At 50.8% G+C, this 23,515-nt stretch overlaps 1 protein-coding gene across 2 annotated transcripts; it reads left to right on the top strand.

The window, feature by feature from the left end:
- The first annotated feature begins 354 nt into the window (after positions 1-354).
- EIF3B (eukaryotic translation initiation factor 3 subunit B) lies at positions 355-22,432 on the top strand. Of its 2 annotated transcripts, none has more exons than XM_059895915.1 (19): positions 355-1,050; positions 5,775-5,967; positions 7,944-8,063; positions 8,370-8,427; positions 8,622-8,750; positions 9,139-9,296; positions 10,128-10,259; positions 10,342-10,408; positions 10,799-10,845; positions 12,175-12,385; positions 14,008-14,080; positions 14,946-15,068; positions 16,570-16,648; positions 17,388-17,526; positions 19,449-19,574; positions 20,102-20,179; positions 20,542-20,650; positions 21,167-21,285; positions 22,010-22,432. In XM_059895915.1, exons 1-18 carry the CDS (start codon positions 636-638, stop codon positions 21,268-21,270), a joined length of 2,361 nt encoding a protein of 786 aa, XP_059751898.1. In that variant the 5' UTR covers positions 355-635; the 3' UTR covers positions 21,271-21,285; positions 22,010-22,432. The 2 variants fall into 2 exon arrangements, with proteins under 2 accessions (XP_059751898.1, XP_059751896.1); XM_059895913.1 differs by having other exon boundaries at positions 22,005-22,432.
- Positions 22,433-23,515: the final 1,083 nt, after the last annotated feature.

Here is a 23,515-nt window from a genome sequence, read left to right as displayed (position 1 = left end):
AGTAGCCTTAGCCTTCTCTGGCTCTCCAGGAATTCCGTTTGTATTTTGGAATCGCCCATTCTTTTGCCCAGTCAGTAGACGAGTCTAAAAGCCGACATGTGGAGGGGGAACTTAGTAACGTAAGTTGAAATATTTGGTGAAAGGCTAAGACATCCTAACCAAAATAGTTTGTTGAACTTACAGTTTCCTCTAGTATCAATTTTTAAGTAAATGATATTTTCACTTACTTCCGTTTACTGAGATGATTTCTGGTACCTCCCTGCGGCTTCACAAATAGTTTATTCCTTTACCGCAGGGCCCGACGGGAGAAGGAAGGGAGTGGCTGCCATGTTGGACGGAACCATCTGCTACTTTAGATGGGTTAACCTAGTTCCCAAATAGTTTGTAGATTGACCGAAGCACGTGCGGTGATTAGAGTGGCGCACGCACTTGTCACAGGGGCGCTGTCGGAATCCCTGGTGGGCATATTTCTGCCCTGTGAGCTCTTTCGGGCGCGCGGGGCTGCAGCAAGGCATGGGCGCCCCCCTATCCCCGTGGGCGCCCTGCCGCACGCACATGGCCCGGCGGTAGGCGCGCGGTGCGGCCTGGGAGAGTCGGAAGCGCGGCGAGGCCCGGCGAGGCGGCAGCGAAGGGCCATGCAGGACGCGGAGAACGTGGCGGCGCCCGAGGCGGCCGAGCAGCGGGCCGAGACCGGGCAGCAGCAGCCGGCCGCCGAGCCGCCGCCGGGGGAGGAGCCGGCGCGGCCCGGCGCGCAGGAGGCGGCGGGCGGCGAGGACGAGGAGGCTGAGCCGGGGCCTGATGTGCCGGCCGAGCCCGCGGAGGACGAGGAGGAGAAGGCCGGCGCGACCCACGGCGTGTCCCCGCTGCCGCCCGAGGATTCCCCCACCCCGGCCGCGGACGAGGCCCCGGCGGGACAGGTGCGGGACGCTGCGTCAGAGACCGGGTCCGAGGGGTCGAGCGGGGAGCCGGGCGGCGCGGCGGAGAACGGCGGCGCGGACGAGCCCTCCTTCAGCGACCCCGAGGACTTCGTGGAGGACGTGAGCGAGGAAGGTGAGGCGGCGGGGCCGGTCTGCGCCAAAGTTCCCGATCCTCGAACGCGGGAGGGGTGCCCGCTCTCTGCCTGTCGCCCGCACGTAGGGAAGGTTTCCGTGAGCGCCTGGATTTTGTTTTCTCCAGAAGAAGAGGAGGGCAGGGTGGAGACAACTTGGGGAGCCAGACACTGGCACTGCAGCCTGGAGTTTGGAGGGTGGTGAGGGCAGACGGCGTGCACGCGGGAGTCGTGGCCGAGTGTGCAGCGGTGTGGCCATTAGGGTCGAGCCGAGCAGGACACTCCATGTGCTGCACGGTCTCGGGTGACAGTTCTTCGTTTGCAGTCTGGGTGCCCCGAGTGACCCGCCAGACTTGTCAGAGGCCTGAGACTGACTCGATGCCGACTCCTTAGGGGTGGATGGATGCTGTCCCTCGGGAGTGGGAAGAGCAGGGTGGCCAAGCTGGGTTCCTCTGCCCCCGCTGTCCCACAGGAGCGTCTACCCCCAGAGAGTTCCTTAGGAGGACAGTTCGAGGCCGGCTCTACCCGATTCCTGTTTGCGTCTCTCTTATCCTAAGTCTGTAGGCATACTATCATCCTTCTGTTGGCAAATAATTTTCTCGAGTTGTAGGACCGATTATCGCTTACTTTGCCTTACTTTTTGCCTTGGTTCGACTTACGTGCATTATTTCTGCTTTTTGCCTGAGAGAGCCTGTCTCCTAAGGTGACTTCTGATGATGGCTGATCTCATTTGTTTTTATGTTTGTTTTTAGCCATTTTACCTCTTCAGGCTGGGAGCACATCAGTGGATTTCTCTGCGTATTGACCACCTTATAATAAAATGGGAAAAATGAATTAGACACCATAGAGGTAGCCAACTATACACCAGGAAAATAAGATGTTACCACTTAAAAGTTAGATTTTTTGGAGATGTGTGTGATCACCCTGAGAATGAGTCAGAATAATAAAGGATATCCCATAAAATGAAAAAGAAGGTTTAGAGAAACAACAGAGTTGTCTGACTTTGAAAGATAATTTTATTTATTTTTAAAATTTTTATCAAATGCTTTTGGTTTTTTTTCCTTCCAGTTTTACTGAGGTATAATTGATGTACAGCACTGTATACCTTTGAAGTGTGCTGCATAATGATTTGACTTATTTGAAACATCATTTTAAAAGGCTACCTGTTATTGTCACTGTTGTCTTATATTTTATTTCATGAGACAAAAAACATTTCAGCATGAAAAGCAGGAAGGGCTCCACAAGCTAGTGAGGACTTGGGAGCCCCTGATCCAGCCAAAGCCCTTCACCTGTAGGAAAATGTGTTCCTTGTGGAGTAGGTTGCTGGGAATTGACAGAGAGGCTGTGTTTCTGGGCTCACCCCCTTTCCCCTACCCCCCAGCCTAGACCAGTGTTCTTTTCTTACCACACCAATTTATCTTCTATTTTAAAATTTGAGTTTTGATTTTAAAGCCATTTTGAGCCCTTAGGTATTTATTCACGACTGATTTTTTGTTGTTGTTATAAATTTACTTATTTATTTATCTATTTATTTTTGGCTGCACTGGGTCTTCGTTTCTGTGCGAGGGCTTTCTCTAGTTGCGGCAAGCGGGGGCCACTCTTCATCGCGGTGCGCGGGCCTTTCACTGTCGCGGCTTCTCTTGTTGCGGAGCACAGGCTCCAGATACGCAGGCTCAGTAGTTGTGGCTCACGGGCCCAGTTGCTCCACGGCATGTGGGATCTTCCCAGACCAGGGCTCGAACCCGTGTCCCCCTGCATTGGCAGGCAGATTCTCAACCACTGCGCCACCAGGGAAGACCCACAACTGATTTTTTTTAAGCATTATTTGAGCACACCTAATTTACACAAGATTTCTAGTATGTGACTTCCGATGTGTGACAAAGGATACTGACATGAGCACAGGCCAGCCAGGCTGGGTGACTGCTGGGAGGGCCTTTGGAAGCCCTTGTGATCCTGGTATTTCGCCAGAGTGACCCGTGAGGCTCCTGGTCCTAAGGAACAGAGACTGAGCAAGCTGTCAGTCTTCTTGAGGCCAGTAGCTCACGTGTGTTTTCTGGTTCATGAGAACTGCCCTCTAGGGTCAGAAAGTGATGCTCAAGATGATGGTTGTTTTGAAAATGGGCTGAGTCTCGTGACGAGCCCTCTCGTAGGTGCCGCAGCCCCAGTGCCGTTGTCTTGCCTCCTTCCTCTTTGAGACAGGTGAACTCTCACACAGTTGCATCTTTTTTTTTAATTAATTAATTAATTTTATTTTTGGCTGCGTTGGGTCTTCGTCGCTGCACGTGGGCTTTCTCTAGTTGCGGCGAGCCGGGGCTACTCTTCGTTGCGGTGCGCGGGCTTCTCGTTGTGGTGGCTCCTCTTGCTGCGGAGCACAGGCTCTAGGCGCGCAGGCTTCAGTAGTTGTGGCACGCAGGCTCAGTAGTTGTGGCTCACGGGTTCTAGAGCACAGGCTCAGTAGTTGTGGTGCACAGGCTTAGTTGCTCTGCGGCATGTGGGATCTTCCCGGACCAGGGCTCGAACCCGTGTCCCCTGCATTGGCAGGCGGAGTCTCAACCTCTGCGCCACCAGGGAAGCCTGCACAGTTGCACCTTAATCAGTTTAATTTTTCAACTGCCTTTGGTGCTTGGCCAAGCAAATATGTGATAACGGTTTTAACTAAGTGTCTTCTTTGCTACTTAGTCTTGAGAACTGTTTCTTTATTCCCTGGAGTCAGAGTGGGACTCTGACTGCGTGGGCTGGTAATGATGAAGGAAATGTGTTTCTTCTTGTATAGTTACTACTCTTATTCCCTTAAGTGTGTGTGGGTGGGTTCTTATACACCAGACACAGTTTGTATAAAAGCTGAGCTTTTTATGGTAAACTTTGTAAATTTGGATCAGGCTTAACAGGCCTTGTAATTGTTTGGTAAGTCAGCTTTAAAAGTAACCCAAGGATTTGACTTCAGTCTCTGTAGGAAAGATGCGATGACCTAATCTGCCTCTTTCCTTCTTTTTCCTTTTTGCTTGGCCTCAATTTTAGCTTCATTGAAATTTAACTGGCAATTCTTTTATCCAAGGTAACATTTTCAGTATCATTCATTAAAAGGTGTTGAAGTTTAATTAGAGATAGTTTATAACAGGGCTTGCCTCTGGAAATTAAAGGACTTTTTTTCTTTTTTGAAGACCTTTTAACCTTTTTAACACAAAAGTGAAGAAAATTCATCTTAAGTTTTGAAAATGAAATACAACAAAGAATATTTTCTGACATGTGTCCTATATAGCATGTTGAAATGCTTGAGTATAGTGCAGAAATTAGAGTGATAATTAGGTTCCAGAACACATAGATACCTGAGTAACAAGCCATTGTTCTTCAGCTGTTGTTTAAAAATTACCTTGTACACTCATTTTGCCTGTACAGACAGTCCCCACGTTGTGATGGTTTGAATTACAGTGTTATGTAAGTGGGTTTATCAGGAAGGAACCCCACTGTAAATTAGGAAGGTCTGTATGACCAGTGTAGCTTCGTGTAATTAGTATGCTTTGATGGCAGCCTTAAAGATGTCCTTCTGTTCTCGCTCCTAACACAGTGCCTTGGAATCTTACAGCTTTCTAGACAAGCTGGCTAACTAATTGGGATTAGGATTCGTACAGAATTTGTGTTAAAAAGAGGAGGATTTGCTTTTTTCGTCTGATACTCCATTTGCCCTCCGAGAGCCCATCTGCAGCAGCCAGTCCAGCGTTTCTGTTGGTGCTGGGGCGTTACGGTCAAAAGGACTTCAAGCCTGAGACAGGCCTCTGATAAGACAGCAGCGGGCAGCCCCCAGATGACATTGAATCGCCCGGAAAACAGTAGGCCTCCAGTTGGCTTCCCAGACCTGTTTGCATTGGTTCCTCTGTGTTTCTTTTTCCTAGTTCGTTTTACACCTATCTTTTCTTCTTTTTCTCTTACTCTTGCTGACCATTTTATGGAAATGAAGCAATTCTGAGAAGTTTGAACACTTAAGATTTGGGTTCTTTGATCTTAATTTTAAAAGCGGGTGGCGTGAACATAATAGGTTTTGAGCTTTGAAGTTAATGAGAATAAGTTGATGTTGCTTACTGTGTTCCAAGCACTGTTCTAAGCATTTACAATTTAAGGTCTAAATGGCTGGTGTCTCCCAGTGATACTGCGAGGTATTTCGTCGAACTGGAGACACCGTCGTCGGTAAGATGCATCACTGTTTGCTCGCTTTCATGAGCTTCTCTGGCCTGTAGTCACCTGGCTGAAGAGCCAGTCTCGGTCCCGTGTGGCTTGCGAACAAGGCTGTTTTACGCAACGAGTATAGGGTGATGAGTTCGTTTTGTTGTAAACTGAAGGCAGTGCCTGGGGGTGGATTTGTAGTAGAGGCCGGTCAGAGAAGGCCATTCCCTGCTTACTTCGGGTATTTTCTGATTTCTGGTGAAAGGCCATCCTCTTTTTTGCCTTCTTCATTATTAAAACCTCTTTGAAAAAATTCATTTAAAATCTTCCATTATTGCCAGAAGTCAGTTGACATATCTTGACTGTCAGTGGGAGTGTAAAGAGTTACAATATTTCTAATTCTTTCAAGTTTAAATTTTGAGTCAAGCCAGGGCTCTGATTTCTTTTGCTCACAGTGAAAGCATTTAGATTATTCACTTTTTTGCTTTTTGGAAACTTGTTCAGTGTGCTAACCTAGTGCATTAACTTGGTCAAAAAAAGTCATTCGACAAATCTTTCACTTGTACAGAATTACTGGGCGATATACTCAAAGATCGGCCACAGGAAGCAGATGGAATCGATTCCGTGATTGTGGTCGACAATGTTCCTCAAGTGGGACCTGACCGTCTGGAGAAACTCAAAAACGTCATCCATAAGATCTTTTCCAAGTTTGGGAAAATCACAAATGATTTTTATCCAGAGGAGGATGGAAGGACAAAAGGGTGAGTCATGTTCTCCAGCACGGAAGTGTCACTTGTGTTTTCTTGGTAGCTGACAGACACCGTGAAGATGATCGTGTGCTCAGGATCTCACTGTGAATGCAGGAGCGTGGCCTCACTTTGGCACTTTGGCCACATTTATCCAGGCCACCCTCGGCTGGCAGCTCTGTGGAGCAGTGATTTGGTCTTTGGGGTCATTGGAGGGAGGGAGAAGGAGATGCAGTGTGGTTCTTGAATTAGGTATTGTAAGGTGGCTGCTATGCTTTTAAGAAATAAGACCTTGATCTCTTCGTCACTGAACAGTTATTGACACAATATACATCCTGGGCAAAGGGACCAACAGATCTGAAAGTTGGCGAGATTTCAGGAAATTTTGACATGGTATTTTATTGATTCTAAGATGTGCTTTTTCCCCACATTTATCATCTCTGAAATGGAGATACTTCTTAGGATCTAGGGGACATTGTGTCATTCCGTAGTAACTTTTTTGTGGCATCACCTAAAATATTGTATCTTTTACTTATTTTTAAATTTATTTATTTCTTTATCTTTGGCTGCGTTGGGTCTTCGTTGCTGTGCGCAGGCTTTCTCTAGTTGCAGCGAGCAGGGGCTACTCTTCGTTGCGGTGCGCGGGCTTCTTATTGCGGTGGCTTCTCTTGTTGCATAGCACGGGCTCTAGGCACGTGGGCTCAGTAGTTGTGGCACGCGGGCTCAGTAGTTGTGGCTCATGGGCTCTAGAGCGCAGTCTCAGTAATTGTGGCGCACGGGCTTAGTTGCTCCATGGCATGTGGGATCTTCCCGGACCAGGGCTTGAACCTATGTCCTCCGCATTGGCAGGTGGATTCTTAACCACTGCACCACCAGAGAAGTCCCTGTATCTTTTTAAAATGGTAGCATGAGGTATGTGTCTTGCAGTTTGCTTTTTAAGTTCAATGTTAGGTTTTTTGTATTGGTAAGTGTAATTCTAGTTCCTTCCTTGTAAATGCTCTGTGCTCTGTCATATCATATGACAGTTTGTCTGTTTTCCCATGGATTGACAGTGTTTTGAACAGCAGTTAGGAACAGCCTAGTGTCTGTCCTCTTCTGAGCACAAGAGAGGGTTTGGGCTGCATGAAGTGTCCCTCTTCAGTGCCACTGGCCAATCCCAAATTATGCCTGAGTGTCATGACCAGTTTACACTCGACCAGCAGTAATGAAAGTTCTGTTTGTTGCTCCACAAACTTGTCAGACTTTCACCATTAAAATTTCATAAAAATATCAGCCTCTGGGTACAAGCAAAATTGTCTTTTATGGGACAAGAATGAGAAGGTGGTATAAACTTAATTTTTTTTAATTTCAAATTTTGGAAACTACCTAGAATAGTTTTAATTTCTTAAAAAATTATCACATGCAGGTAATGCTTCATACTTTTTTTATTTCAGGAACTAGGTGGCAGGATAACCTTTTTTTGAGCAGTTGCTTGTGTTATTTTTGTTATAATGAAACATTCTCTGAGAGCCTTTGTAATTTTGCCTGTAATACACAGTATTAGACTACCCGTGTTTTTTTAAACAGTTTTGTTGAAAGGTACTTGACATACAGTAAAATCGGATACTATCCATGTTTTTTTAAACAGTTTTGTTGAAAGGTGCTTGACACAGAGTAAAATCGGATAGTTCTAAAGTGTACGGTTTTATAAGTTTTGGTGTATGTGTACACACCCATAAAACCATTACCATAGTCAAGGTAATGGACGTTTTGGTTAATGAGCTTTTCTATAATTTCTGATCGTGTACTTAGAGACTTTGGATCTTTGCTAGGATTTTGTTCACGTTTAGAACTGTCCTGCTAGTGATCTGACTGCCTCCGGGACATGGCAGGAAGACAGGTCTCGGATACTCGTGGTGGGTACGAGCTCTGTGGAAGTCTGGGTGTGTGGAGCGTGCCCTGCCTGATCTTCAAGTCCGCACTTGTGCAAGTTGCCCTCTTTCTCAATTCAGGTATATTTTCCTGGAATATGCATCCCCTGCCCATGCTTTGGATGCTGTGAAAAATGCCGATGGCTACAAGCTCGACAAGCAGCACACATTCAGAGTCAACCTCTTCACCGATTTTGACAAGTGAGTTCTGACTCAGCCCAGGAGAACCTGGGCATTTTCCTGAGCGTGAATGGCCAGCTGTTTCTGCCCCGGGGGGCAGTGGGTGCTTAGTGGCCTTTTAGGTAGCTGCATTCTCCCGTCAGACCACTGCAGGACCATTTCACGTCCCTGGCCAGTAGCACCCCCTGACCACCAGCACCCCCTCACCGGTCATGACCAGTCAAAACCTTGTCCTTTCCCTGTGCGGGGAGGGCAGGGGTGCAGTACTGCCTGCGCTTGAGAACCACCAGCCTTGTGGTAATCGTCACCGTGTCGCTCCTCGTCCAGGTACATGACTATCAGTGATGAGTGGGATATTCCAGAGAAACAGCCTTTCAAAGACCTGGTATGTTGTGTAAAATCTATACGTAATGGGGAGAAATGGTGGCTGGCCTCTTGGCTTGAAGTTATGTACTCCTCAGGAGTTAAAGCTGCTGACCGAACTGGTCAAATCTCTTAAGAGCAACAGTTATGAATAAGTATTCTTTGGTTAAAATTAATGAAATGTAATATATCCCTTGCCTTTGGTTCTGTTTCTAGGGAAACTTACGTTATTGGCTTGAAGAGGCAGAATGCAGAGATCAGTACAGTGTGATATTTGAGAGTGGAGACCGCACTTCCATATTCTGGAATGACGTAAAGGATCCGGTCTCCATTGAAGAGAGAGCGGTGGGTATTTGCTGCCATGTGGGGACTTACCTCGTGTTTCCTTAACAAAGAGGAGCTTGGTGGGAATTCCCTGGCAGTCCAGTGGTTAGGACTTGCGCTTTCACTGCCAAGGGCCCGAGTTTGATCCCTGGTCAGGGAACTAAGATCCCAAAAGCCGTACGGCAAAAGAAAAGAGGAGCTTGGTATAAGAGCAGGTGAAGTGTCACGTGCTTTGAGGTTACGCCTCTGAGAACAACTTTTATTCTTCCAGCTTTGAAAGGCGCCCTAAGAAGTGGATAGGCTTCTTGTGTTTTTAGCCTAAAGTTTGAGGAGTATATTTGCTGTAGACTTCGGACTCTTTGTGTTCGGCTTTTTGTTGTGTTAACATCGGCACTGATTTTTTCCACAGAGATGGACAGAGACGTATGTGCGTTGGTCTCCTAAGGGCACCTACCTGGCGACCTTTCATCAGCGAGGCATTGCTCTTTGGGGGGGAGAGAAATTCAAACAAATTCAGAGATTCAGCCACCAAGGGGTTCAGCTTATTGATTTCTCACCTTGTGAAAGGTAAGCCGTTTGAAAATTGCAAATGGAGTCATGCCAGGCTTCTAGGGATAATTTTTTAAAGCTTTATTTTGCAGTAATTTTAAAGTTAAAATAGAAACATTATAGGAAGAGTCCAAAGGACTCCCGTGTGCTCTTTACCGTGATTCTCCAGTTACTATTTTGTTGCATTTGCTTTATCGTTTTCTTTCTCCACACATATGCATAAACTACATCTTCTTGCATAAGGGACTTGAGTATCTGCTGACTTTGGTATCGACCGCGGGGTGGGGGGACCTTGAACCGGTCCCCTGTGGATACTGCATGTGACCATCCGTTCTCTTTACCTTGTTGTCTTAATTAAAATCCAAGGAAGAGAAAGTATGAGAATTCCACATCTCTCATTCCGCTCGTGCACACAGCCGACTTTTGTTTGGAATCTGTTGGATCATTCCTTGTCCTGATTTTATCAGGGAAACATTTTTTTTTAAACACCTTTATTGGAGTATAATTGCTTTACTCAGGGAGACATCTTGAGGTGATCCTTGGAGCACCCTGGTGCCGAGCGGGACTGAATGGTCTGTGCCACGGTGGTTCTGCTCCGTATTTCGAATGGGGTCTCCAGGCGGGAGGACGTGGTCGGGGGAGACTGGAGTTTGGAGAAAGTGCTGCTTACACGAGTCTTGGCTGCTGTTCTGGCAGCCTCACTTGTGCCTGGAGTCACCTTCTGGAGCGGAAGCTTGGCCACGTCCACTGCAGTGTGGACAGGTCCTTGCCACACCCACACAACTGTGACCTTCACATGAGAGGATTTGGAAGCGTGCAGGAGATGAGTAGGTGTCCCCTCTGTTGCAGGTACCTGGTGACTTTTAGCCCCCTGATGGACACTCAGGATGACCCTCAGGCCATCATCATCTGGGACATCCTTACCGGGCAGAAGAAGAGAGGTTTTCACTGTGAAAGCTCAGCCCATTGGCCTATTTTTAAGTAAGTGGACCCATGGTAGCCAGTGGTGACCTCTTTGTGGCCTTTTCTTCGTCGATGAGTCTGGCACTTTTCTTCTTTGTAGGTGGAGCCATGATGGTAAATTCTTTGCCAGAATGACACTCGATACTCTCAGTATCTATGAAACTCCTGTAAGTGATTTATTTGATTATCTGAAAGTGAGCTGCCCCGTCAGTTGCTTGTCAGCTCCAGTAGCTGCTCGAGGATGCAGTGCTTTCCCTTAATTTGTGGTGCAGCCAAAAGGGAGAGAGACTAGTTCTGTGCCTTTCAGTTGCTCGGGTCCTGGATTTGGGTCTTTAATCCGCCAGCCCCCGCTTCTGCAGCTGCAGGGGGTTAAGGATGGGAGTTGGTGAAGTGGGCTCTGGAAATGTGCACTTTGCTGCTGTGGGTTAATTGCTTCATTGTTGATCGGTCGCCCTCTGCTTGCGCCGCTCCCTCGGCAGGCGCACATTGTGAAAGATTGTACGTACCACTGAGACATGGGCATAGTTTAACTCCACTGTAACCTTGTTTTTCCGCAGTCTATGGGTCTTTTGGACAAGAAGAGCTTGAAGATCTCTGGCATAAAGTAAGCGAATCTCTTAGCATGTGGTCTTTGCCTCCCTCCTCTAGCACTTGGCTCCTACACAGCTGGAGAAAATGCTGGTGCTTGTCACCCTAGCACAAGGGTGTCACAGCAGGCTTGTGCCTGCCACCGCGCACTGTGTGTTAGCGGCCCCCGTCAGTGCTCCCCGTTCCTGCATGTAGGGGCATCTTCAGGGCCTGCTTCCTTTCGTGTTTCTGCCTTGGAACCAGAGACTTGGGGGCGCAGTCTTTGAGGAAGTGGGGTCTCCACTTAGTTGAAAGTCTCTGTGTCTCTCTGGTGGTCTGTGCCATGGGGTTTGCGTGGCCTCAGTGGTTTTCTCTGTCAATGAGGAGGCACGTTTTTATTTACCTGAAATCTCTGGGGGCAGTGAAGTATCAGCGGTGCAAGGACATTCACGCTTCTTCTTCTTATTTTTTTTTTTTTTTAAATATATTTATTTATTTTTTTATGTGTTGGGTCTTAGTTTCTGTGCAAGGGCTTTCTCCAGTTGCGGCGAGCGGGGGCCACTCTTCATCGCGGTGCGTGGGCTTCTCACTGTCGCGGCCTCTCCCGTTGCGGAGCACAGGCTCCAGACGCGCAGGCTCAGTAGTTGTGGCTCATGGGCCCAGTTGCTCCGCGGCATGTGGGATCTTCCCAGACCAGGGCTCGAACTCGTGTCCCCTGCATTGGCAGGCAGACTCTCAACCACTGCGCCACCAGGGAAGCCCTTCTTATTATTTTTATGTTTACATTCTTGGGCAAAACGATGGCTTATAATTAAAAGTAAAACTGGGAATTAATTCTCAGTAAAATGCAAAAGTAAAGGTACTCTTCACAGGTACGAACTCATGGATTGTTCGTTACAGCACTTTTTAGTGTAACTTTTGCAGTAGAGAGAATTGCCCTAATTCTTCTTTAATCCTCTTATATTTTTTGATTTGGTGTTTTCCCCCTTTAGCCCCTTAATGAATCTTCAGAAATCATGTAGCTGGATCCATCAGCCTAAAGTTTATTTTACTTGCCTTGTGGTTAAGAGTTTGAGTGGGGTTTCAGAGCTCGGGGATTGAATCTCGTGACCCCTGTGCGACGGTGGGTGGTATTATCAGCACCCCTCTCTCTCCTCACTGGCACAGTGTGTCTAGCAAAGCCCCCGAGTTGTTCTGGGGACGGAGCCCATGGTAGTGAGCGCTCAGTGAGTGCTGGCTGCTACGAGTGTTCTTGGGGTACATGCGCCACCGCTGAGCTTTTACGCAGAGAATGAGGTCTCTTATTCTCTGCTCTCATCATTTCTTAGCCAGTCCTTGTAAGCATTTCATTTTCTTTGTTCTGCAGAGACTTCTCCTGGTCTCCCGGTGGTAACATAATAGCCTTTTGGGTGCCTGAAGATAAGGATATTCCAGCCAGGGTAACCCTGATGCAACTTCCTACCAGACAAGAGATCAGAGTTAGGAATCTATTTAATGTTGTGGATTGCAAGCTACATTGGCAGAAAAATGGAGATTACTTGTGTGTTAAAGTAGATAGGACTCCAAAAGGTACCCAGGTAAGTGGATGCCAGTGGGCAGGGGGCAGGGGTCATTCCTTCTACAGCTCAGTTCTGTTCGGGGGGTGTTAATGGATTTTTTGGTTCAAACTCATGACTTATTTTCACACCCACCTGACGCCGAAAGTTAGCTGGTGTGTCATAACTAGAGGTGTTGTCATATTCCAGCTGAGGAGTGTAATGTTTTTCTATAAAACTTTGAGTGGGTGATAACCTTCACATAGTTTAGAGTTGACGTAGGTTAGCGTTCACAAGAGAACACAGGGAAATCTCTAGGCACCCACCTTCCTTCTCTGAAGGAGTTAAAATGAGTAGGTTGTTTTCTTTTCCATTTTCTCTTTAAACACAGGGTAGCATGCTTGACAGAGTTCTGCAGCCAGACTTTCTGTTGGTTTGCATCAGTTAATATTTAACTTATCCAAAAAATTGCGTGATTTTTTTCCTTCTAATGGAAATACTTCTCTTCTTTTTACCAAAAGTTGTTTTAACTGTACAGTTACTGGACTTTATTGCATTCACACAGTTGTACAAGTTACCACTGTCTTAATTCCAGAACATTTCCATCACCCCCAAAAGGAACTCCACACCCATGAGCAGTCACCCCCATTCCTGACATCCTCTCACCTGCTGTCTTGCTTCCTGTCTCTCTGGATTTCCCTGTTCTGGACATTTCACATGAATGGAGTCATCCGCTCTGTGGCCTTTTGTATCTGCTTCCTTCACTGAACATTGGTTCAGGGCTCATCCAGGTGGTGCCGTGTGCCCGTCCCTCATTATATTTGCGGCTGAGCAGCGTTCATTGAATTGTGTCATGTTTGTCCATTTAGCTGTTGATGGACACTTGGGTAGTTTCCACCTTTTGGCTGTTGTGAATAACACAGCACCCACTTTTTACGTGAGTGCATCTTGAAACGCGCTGCAGGATGCTCTGCTGTTTTGAAATAGTTGGATCAGTCCTAGTCAGTGGACCTTTATGGCACTACAACTGCAGTGTGTATTCTTGGACCTCTCTGTGCTTGAGATGACCTTTAGGGCAGGTCTTGAATAGAATCTGGGTTGGGGGCGGTGGGATCCATTTGTTCTCCAGAGACTGTACCAGTTTCTACCTCCATCAGCTTTTTTTTTTTTTTAATAAATTTATTTATTTATTTATTTAGGCTGCGTTGGGTCTTCATTGCTGCGCGCCGGCTTTCTCTAGTTGTGGCGAGCGGGGGCTACTCTTCGTTGCGGTGGCTTCTCGTTGCGGAGCACGGGCTCTAGACGTGTGGGCTTCAGTAGTTGCAGCACGCGGGCTCAGTAGTTGTGGCTCACGGGTTCCAGAGCACAGGCTCAGTAGTTGTGGCGCACGGGCTTAGTTACTCCGCGGCATGTGGGATCTTCCTGGACCAGGGCTCGAACCCGTGTCCCCTGCATTGGCAGGTGGATTCTTAACCACTGTGCCCCAGGGAAGTCCCCCTCCATCAGCTTTTGAGAGTTACTGTTTCATCATTTTAATCACTACGGATATTCATATGTCTTTACCAGGTGTATGTGTTTAATCTTTCATTAAATTGTCCTTCTGTCTTCCTCATGCTTTCAGTTTCCAGAATGTTACCCCTTTCCTTTTCTTTTTTTTTACACAGGGTGTTGTCACAAATTTTGAAATTTTCCGAATGAGAGAAAAACAGGTGCCTGTCGATGTGGTCGAAATGAAAGGCAAGTCCCATTGTCGTTGTCCTGTGGTTGAGTTCACCTGTGTGCTGTCACACGTACCCTTAAAGCTTCTGTGTGAATTCATGGCCCAGGCAGAATGGCCGAGACTCGGAACCCTAACTCACAGTGAACAGCGTTTGGCTCTAAGTTACAAAACATGCGTGTGTTTAGGGTGTTCTTTGTCCTTTCCAGCTTCAGTCTCGTAGCTTTTCCAGTTGCCAAGTGAAGCGATGCCTCCTGTTTTTCCACACCACGCGATCTGCTTATATAGCAGAGGAGCAGGGGTTCTCACCATTTTCCACACTTGGGAGAGAGTGTGAAAGGCAGGTTTTCATCACATGCCCAGTGACGGCAGCCGAAGGACTCGTGCTCTTACGTGTGAAAGTTCTCAGTTTAATAGAGGTGTTTTGTTTTTTTGGTGGGTTTCTTTGGACTCATGGAAACTTCAGGTGCTGTGTTTCTGTCTTTAGGTGGAAAATTGAGCCTGTATTTTCTGTTTTGCTGGGGAGAGGAGGAGGGGAAGGGGGTGAAGTGGCCGTGCTGCCTGGGTAGAGAGGCGCGTGAGCCCTGTGTCCAGGGCCGCGGCGAGGAGGAGGGTGAGGAGGGTTCGTCCACAGGCTGCACGGCACCTGGCCTGCCCCTCCCCGCCCCTGCGGCAGGACGTGGTGGGGGGACGCAGGGTGGTGTCCCTGCTGGCCGGGGCGGCTTCACACAGGGGCAGTGCGCTGCCTTTGTTTCTGTGCTGCTCTCTGGCCCTTTGAATGAATTTAAGAATTTGGGGCATTTCTCTGGTTGAATAACTTTAACTGGTCAGGAATGTTCTGTTCCTAAGTGACCAAAAGGAGCTCACCCTTCTTCCCCATCTTAGAAACCATCATAGCCTTCGCCTGGGAGCCGAACGGGAGTAAGTTTGCTGTGCTGCATGGGGAAGCTCCTCGGATATCGGTGTCTTTCTACCACGTGAAGAACAATGGCAAGATTGAGCTCATCAGTAAGTAGGCGGCTTGCGCCCAGACTCTCAGGACAGAGCTCGGTCGTCGCTCCGCGGAGAGCGCTCGGCGGGACAGGCACAGAGGGTCACGTGGGCTGGTGGCGGTGGTGATGGCCCCAGAGGGAGTTTGTCGCAAAGGACGGGCCTTCTCTGCGCTCCTGCGGGGGCCCTTGAACCTCACTGTTCCGAAGTCCTGTCCTGTCCTCTCGTGGCTGCAGCTGCCCGCTCTGGGCTTGGGGTCACGTGCCCGCCCTTGGTCTGCTCCGCCTGGAAGCCCCTGCCCTCCCTCAGGACAGGCTCCCCGCCCAGCCCGGGTGCCACCGGGTGCTCTCCTTCCTGCGGCCTCAGGGCCAAGCACAAGGCGGGTCCGTGTTTGTTGCGTCAGCATTTCTCTTTGTGAGGACTGAGGTGGGAGACCTCTTGCACCCACCTCAGGGGTGAGGCGCCCTCAGGCTCTGCTCGCCCCACGCTCCCCGAACCTCACACGGCTCCCTGCTGCAAAGGCAGGGGGGTCGTCCCAGTACCTGACAGGGACTCCTGTGCCCTGGAAAGAGCTTTTCCTGAGATATTTCTGTAAGAAATCAGGTTCACCTCCTGAAGTTTAGCAGTATTTGTGGTAGAATCATTTCGTGGTGTTACCAATTGGCTATCACAAAATTGACTGTGTTATTGATTCCCTTCCTTATGAAAGGAAGTAGGGGCAGCTGAAGACTTCATGGTTTCTCGTTACCAAGTAGGTTATAAAAGAGCAAGTACGCAAGCGCCTCTGCCTTCCGAGCGCCCCGCTCCCCTACCCTCCCGGGAAGGGTCCCTGTCGGGGTCGTCGCACGCATTTCCCGGCCTCCTCGTGGTGGGGACTGTAGAGCATGTCTGCCAGCGGCGTTCTCTTTCCTTTGTCTCGGTCCGAGAATCCTGCCGCCCCCGGTCAGGGTGATGCTGCCTTCACCAGTCTATCCCCCCTCCACGCTCTGCTCCCCCCTCTCGAGTGAAGAGACCCCCGGGGCGAGGACCTGCCTCTAGCCTTCAGGAAGGGAGTGGTTTGGAGAGATGACGGAGTTAAATAGTTTCTATTAGTTAAAAAGGTGTGTGAGTCACTAGAAGAGAGGATTTTTAGGCTTTTCGGGGTCGCATATCTCTCTGAGAATCTGATGAAAACTGTGGATTCCTCACCCTGGTGTTGAGTCCCTGTAGTAACACTAACCGTAAGCGGAGTCTTTTGTCCAGTTACGTTGTCAAGTACATTGTTTTGAACGTACAATGTTATTTAAAATAGTATTGCAGCTTCAGAATCCCCCCCTGCCCCCTCTTATTTTTTTTTTTAACTGGGTCATAATTTGAGGTGTACTTAAGGTGATTTTCTGACCTTGCTTTCACAGGTAGCAAACAGGTGTGGTACCTCTGTAGAGTTGTGGTGTGTACACCCGTGGGGGGCAGCGAGAGCCCACTGCTGGTCCTTCCATCTCTGCTGCAGGCTGACCTCTGACACTTTCTTTCCTTTCAGAGATGTTTGATAAACAGCAGGCCAACACCATCTTCTGGAGCCCCCAAGGACAGTTCGTTGTGTTGGCTGGTCTGCGGAGGTGGGTTTCTGTCTGATGCTGCGGGCTTTGGCTGTGGGCTGTGCAGAGACCCTGGCCCCCCGGGCCCGCACCCTGGCTCTGCGCAGATGCAGTGGACAGGTTCTCCCACAGAAGGGTCGGCCCAGTTTGGGTGAAGCGTTGTGTGGCGTCTCCATCCTGCTCCCGAGACGCAGGCCAAGACCAGGCAGATTAAAACAGCCTGCCCGCAGGCGCTTTCACTGCGGGCCTGGAGGACAGGTCTGCGTGGTTATACAGGACCTCTTGCTGGCGATCCCGTTACCATGTTGTAAGATCCGTGTCTCCTTGTAGGCGCAGGATGTTTAGTCAGGCCGTGAGCCCATCTTGTCCTCTGGTTGGTGTGACCACGAGGACCTGGGCGTTACCCTCCCTCGCTCCCCCTTAGTTGCTGTTCAGCAGGACGTGTGCAGTGCCCGCCTCTGAGCCAGCAGGACACCCCCGTCTCACCACAGGTGCTTCTTGCTGTGGCTTTGGAGGCTTGGCCTCAGATGGCCTTCCCTCTGAGAATAATCACAGCAGACACTACGGTGCTCGTGTGCCCTGTACGTCTTCAGTCACAACATCCTTACGAGGTCCTCGCTGTGATTATTTCCACGTCGGTGATGAGGTGGTGGTTAGGGGACCCCGGGCTCCCGAGTCTGGCCTGTACCCTCACCCTGGAGCCAGGGGCGGGCACACACACGGCTCCTGGAGAAGGCCCACCGTGCTGTCTGTTCCCCAGTATGAACGGCGCCTTGGCCTTCGTTGACACTTCGGACTGTACGGTCATGAATATCGCGGAGCACTACATGGCCTCCGACGTCGAGTGGGATCCGACCGGGCGCTATGTCATCACGTCCGTGTCCTGGTGGAGCCACAAGGTACGGGGGCCCGGGGAGCCTCGGTGCCACGTGGACCGGGCCGTGGGGGGCCCTCTTCGCCGTGGGGGAGTGCACCGAGCGTGGCATCGCATCACCTCCCCTCCTGCGTCTCTTCCCAGCGGGCGATGCGGTTGACCCACTTGCTGAGCTCCCGGGCCCGGCCCAGGCCACCCAGAATCCCTCTCTCCAGAGCCCCTAGGGCAGCCAGCCTCCTCCACGAACAGGGCGGCGTTGCTTCATCTCTCTTCCTAAGTTAGAGCGCGTCTTAGTTGCTCCAGTCGGAGCCCAGGCCGCCCGCGTCTGCCGCCGCAGCCAGAGGGCTTGTAGAGTGGGAATCAGGTGGCACCGCTTCCCAACTCGGTTAGCACCCACCCACTGCGCTGCAGGGCTAAACCAGGCTGCTCAGTGGAGGGTGGGTCTCTTCTGCTTTGCACGTGTTTTCCCAGCACAGTATTTCCCTCTTGAGCGGTTCCTGGTTCGGACCGTCAGTACTTGGTCGCCCAGCCCGTTAGGTCCTCTGTGCAGCGGCCTCTGACGGCACAGCCTTTGGCTGTGTGCGTTTCCCGAGCCGAGGCCGCGCTGACCCCGAGCGCCCGTGCTCGCTCCCACCTCGTGGCCTTTGCGTGCGTCCCCTCCCTGGAATGTCGTTCACGCGGGTGCTGTGCTTCCTGCCATTCAGGTGGCGTCAAGCGCGCGTCCACAGAGGCTCCCCTCCCCACCTGCTCCCTGCGTCCTCTCACCCCGCTGTGTGTGTTCATGGTGCTCAACGATACACGCTCACCTTAGCCGTTGTTACGAGTTCCTTGTCCCCTTTTCCCGCTGGCATGGAACTTTGCAAGGACAAGGGCCTTTTCTCCTGTTCTGAGCTGTGTTCCCAGCATCGGAAACTGCTCAGCCTTCAGTCAGGATTTGCTATCTGAATTGGGCTGTGTGAAAACTTTTGCCGTTTCGGTTTTTAACTTCTTGAAAAGATCATCATCTCTGTCTTTAGCAAAAGATTTGCGGGTGTGTCAGCGGAAGTAGAAACAGGATTCTGTGATCGAAGGAGCAGGTGTGGACCGCCAGTGAGCGGGCTTCTCGGCCTGGGGCCTCCCTGAAAGGGCATGAAACTGTGTCTGTGCACAGGCACTTTGCTGGGGAGAGGACCCATTTCCTCTGGGGTCTCAGGAGAGATCCACAGCCTGAGAAATTTGTGGGGCTCAGAATTTGTGTCCGTACAAATCACGCTCTGTAGTGTCTTGTTCACAAGCTCAGTATTCTCACACTGGTGGTAAAACTTGCTGAGGACCCTACTTTGTCTTTATTGACTGTTTTTATTGATTGAGGTATGGACAGTTGAACCAGCTCATGCCTGTTTACAGACCCACTAGGGCAGTTCTGTTTAACGAAGTGATGAAGTTTTAGGAACGTGGGCTTTGCAGATGTCACTGGAAACAGTGTCTTGAGTAATAATCCTTGCGTTCGGAGCAGGATATGTTGACCATGCCCGTGTCTAGTTTATTCAGAGGTCACCTCAGTGAGGCCTACCCTGACTTTGCAATCCTTTTAGACGGCTGACCACGCGGTGTTAACTGCCCCCCGAGTGCTGGTCTGCAACGGGAGTTCACCAGAGCATAGATTGTGGCACTGCTTCCTGTATCCAGCTGAACCGTGTTTGGTGACATGGTTGATTTCTGCTCTGGCACACGTGCTTTGTTAGCCCCGTTCCTAGCTGCTGCACACGCTGCACTCTCCAGTCAGGTACATGATTCTAGGTGTCTCCCAAATACCAACGACGTTCTTTGGCAGATTATTGGCTCTCGAACAGCTGTTGAACGAGATGGTTAATTTTGTCACTCTGTCCACACTGCGGGCTCCAGGGCCTCTGCCTCCTGGTGTAACCTGGTGCGGGGCAGCTCAGTGGGGCCTCTGCTCTCTTCCAGGTGGACAATGCCTATTGGCTGTGGACGTTCCAGGGCCGCCTCCTGCAGAAGAACAGCAAGGACCGCTTCTGCCAGCTGCTGTGGAGGCCTCGGCCCCCCACCCTCCTGAGCCAGGATCAGGTCAAGGTCTGGTCGTCCTCATCAGGTGTAGGGACGTGGGAGCAACTGACGCTGAAAGAAGCAGCTGCTTCTTCCTGTTACCGTTAGGCTGATAATGAGTGAGGAGTAGAAGCGGGACATTTATGGGGGACCCTGTGAAGAGACGCAAAACAATTCAAGAACCAAAAGGAAAAGAGTAGTTTCAGAGCGGAAACTTAGATTTTCAGGTTAAGGCCACGTCGGTACCGTTCCAGGGAGTTTGCACAAACTATGGGGGAGGGGATGAAAAAGATGGCAGGGGCGGCTAAAAAGTTCTGATGGGATTTACGTAGTTATGGAGAAACACGCTGATGGTATCAGGACGGAGCTGAGGGAGCGTGTAAATCCCAGGGAAGAAGGCAGGCCGCTGGCGTGCAGACACTGCGTTTGAGCGCTCTCGGAGGCTGTGCTTTGCTCATCATTGAGGAAGTCGTTCCATGTTGGCAGCTCGGAGGGTTACATTTGTGGTTCTTGCTTCGAATGTGTAAATCCTGAGTGACTTGTCTTTGTTTCAGCAAATTAAAAAGGATCTGAAGAAATACTCCAAGATCTTTGAACAGAAGGATCGTTTGAGCCAATCCAAAGCCTCAAAGGTTAGCCTTGTCCCCAGGCCTGAGGGAGGTGCCAAGGACCGTCCTCTCATGGCAGAGAAGGCCAGCGCCAGGCCATGGGGACAGACTGGCGGGGGCGGCTCTGTGCCACTGGGGCCCGACTGTGGCCCTCGGGTGGCTGGCTTTTCAGACACGGAAGGCGGGTGGTACAGGCCACGTTAGAGGCAGAAGGCGGCGAGCAAAGGTCCCACCTTTCCTGCCCCAAGAGTCTCTGTAGAGTCCTTACGTCATCCCGTCAGGTGGGCCTACTGCTGACCGTGTTTTCATTTTCATCTGGGTTGAGCAGAATTATGACAGTGATGAGAGTTGTTAGTTCTGTAAGTTCTCCGCAACTCTACCCACAGGAATTAGTGGAGAGAAGACGAACCATGATGGAAGATTTCCGAAAATACCGGAAAATGGCTCAAGAACTCTATATGGAGCAGAAAAACGCACGGCTGGAATTGCGAGGAGGTAACTTTGTTAGCCAAAGATACACTCTTCAAAGCGTATAGTTAAAGTGTTTTTCCCTTTTTTCATCTTAATTTCCCAGAGTTTTCAGAAAACATCAAGTGTTGCCTAAAGATTCTTAAAAAGAATCTTTCAAAGAAGATTGTGGCTTGCAGTATCTTAGTTCCCTGCCCAGGGATGGAACCCAGGCCCTGGCAGTGAGAGCACCGAGTCCTGAACACTGGACGCCAGGGAATTCTCTCTTTAAAAGTATCTTAAAGGGAATCTTTAACACCAGGGAATTCTCTCTTTAAAAGTATCTTAAAGGGAATCTTCAAAAGACTCTAGAAAAGAACTGAGGGTTTCTTGCTGCCTGCAGGTCAAGGCCATAGTCCTTTCTTCGCAGGGGACCTTGCTATGTTCACACTGGCCTCTTGGCGGGTGCGGGACACGCGCGCGCGTGTGTGTGTGAGCGTGTTCCACGAGTTTTCACCCCACATCTGCACGCGGTGTGACACGCGCCCCCCGCCGCCCCTGCAGGTGTGGACACGGACGAGCTGGACAGCAACGTGGACGACTGGGAGGAGGAGACCATCGAGTTCTTCGTCACCGAAGAAATTATTCCGCTTGGAAGCCAGGAGTGATCCGAGAGCCCTGCGGTAAGACTGGGGACAGGGCGCACGTAGCGCCCTGTTGACTCTTCCTTCCTGCCCTGTTCTCCCGCACGTCAGAAGGCAGCTCGTGTAAGGGGACGAGTGAAACCCAACTTCCTGTACTCGGGGTTAGCCGCGTCCTTGCCTGTGAGCTGGGAGGGGTCCAGTGCAGACCCTGGGTGTCTGGAGCCTTTCGTCTGAGGGCTCTGGGCCTCAAGCTCCCGTAAAATCCAGCAGGGCTTGGCCATGGGTGAGAGGAGGGCTGGGCAGACAGTGGTGGTTGATGCCTGTGGAAGAGGAGGGAGGCTTTGCTGGGAGAAGGCCTCGGGGTGTCCAGCAGAAAGGTGGGTCTCACCAGCCGCAGCACCCGTCCTGGTCTGTCCCTGGTTGGTCAGAGACAGGAGCCTCCAAAATCCCGTCAGGTGCAGCCAGAACGCAGGCTTCAATAACAGAACAGACGTGGCGGCTCTGGACCTCAGAGCGGATGTGTGTGCGGGGAGAGGAGGTCCGGGCTTTCATGCGCCTCGGGCGTCCGGCCGTGCCGCCTCCGCGCAGGGAGAGCAGGGCTGGCGGCTCCCGCGTCCCGGCCGCTGCTGCGCATCTGCAGGCGTCGGGCCGGCGTGGCCCCTCCTGCTTCCGAGGGGCGTGTGCCGTGCGCTCGCCACGCGCGCTCGCCTGGGGCCCAGGCCGCTGCCGACCGACCTGATGTAGTTCCCTTGTTGCAGGACAGCGAGCGGACGGTGTCCCCTTGTTGCAGCGTCACCGTGTGTTGTGCTGGAACCGAGGTCATCCTTTTGCGGAAAGCCTGCCCACTCTTGACTTTTCACCTGCGCTTTCTCTCGCCCGGGCTGTGGCCGCGCCTGGGACTCGCCGTCTCCACACGTCGCTGTGCCTTTCAGCCACTGGTACCCAGGGTGGGGGAGGTTTGCCGGCGCTGCTCTCGGTTTTCTCTCGCTGGGTTTCCAATCGCACCGACGACTGGGCCCTGCCTCACGCGGCCAGCGCCGTCCACAGCCGCGCGGGGTCCCTCCAGGGCTCCCTGGCCGCCAGTAGGGAAGCCGCTTGGGGCGCCAGCGCGTCCCCCGCCATTCAGGTTGTGACAGGTTCTCTCAACAGGCTGAACGTGGAAATAAAAGCAAACCTGTATGAAAAAGCTGTCTTTCTCCTGTCTTTGAACGTAGATAGCGGCCTTGACCTTCGTGCTTCTCCCGTCTGCCACAGTAGCAGCCACCGCTGGGCTCAGTGCGTCCAGCGCTGCGCTCGAGAGGCAAGGAGGGGCTGTCAGCCTCCCTCGGGGTTTCCTTCTGCTTTGCAGCTGAGCTTTGAAAAGTGATGCATCAGCCCAAACACAGTTTCTTCTTTTTCAATTTTTGTTTCCTGTGCTTGTCAGTTCACCTGATGAGAAAGAACCCTTTAGCCTTTTCCTCAGTTACACAGGTTTGAAGACTTAACATTGACAGTTGTCACTTTAGCCACTAGTATGTGGTCCTGTTTGAATATTTAACTCTTTCCCCCACGGAGGAGGGAGTGAGCAAATCCAGGTAACTCAGCTCGTTTTCACCTGCAGTGTCCTGCTGCCCTCGGTGCCTTGTGAAACGGCAGCTTCTTCCACCTCTGTCTCTTTCTCTCCTGGAACCTGAAGCTTAGTTTAAAAAGCAGCGAAGCACGGAACAGGTACCCTTGGAGCTCACAGCCGTGACCTCTGTGTACGGTGGACAGACCTAAGACGACCTTGTGGGGCAGGAGACAGGCAGATGTCTGCCCCCGCAGCTCGGCCGGCTGGTGCGAAGCGGCCCCCGACCGGCAGCGTCCCCGCCACCTGGCCTCTCCCGTGGGAGCCGGGGCTCCGCGCTCGTCCTCCCTCCGGGGCCTGGGCTCTCTCTGCAGCCCCTCGTCCTGCCGCGTAGCTCATCCTCGCGCCCCCTCGGAGTCCCAGCAGTTCCTGTCTCCTTTCACGTTCCTTAAACTTCACTGTGTCGAGACCTAGTTTTTCTAATTTCATGGCAGTAAGAAGGAAAAGGCACATGGTTCTATCATATTAACAGATTTTTAACAGAGCTATTGAAAGATTAACTTTTCACTGTTTTAAACTGGCTAGTTGTAACTTTTACATAGTTTGTGAATAAAAATTTCTTAAGCAGTCGTGCTTGCGTTACCTCTCTTTTTCTGTGAACTGGTGGCCCAGGGCCGGCCCTTTGTAGAGGAATCTCCCCCCCCTGTGGGGGAGGGCAGAGTG

This window comes from Balaenoptera ricei, chromosome 15 (assembly GCF_028023285.1).
Source record: "Balaenoptera ricei isolate mBalRic1 chromosome 15, mBalRic1.hap2, whole genome shotgun sequence".
Classification (NCBI taxonomy): Eukaryota; Metazoa; Chordata; class Mammalia; order Artiodactyla; family Balaenopteridae; genus Balaenoptera; species Balaenoptera ricei.
The sequence above is the reverse complement of the archived record's forward strand: the minus strand, read 5'-3'. Positions and strand labels throughout refer to the sequence as shown.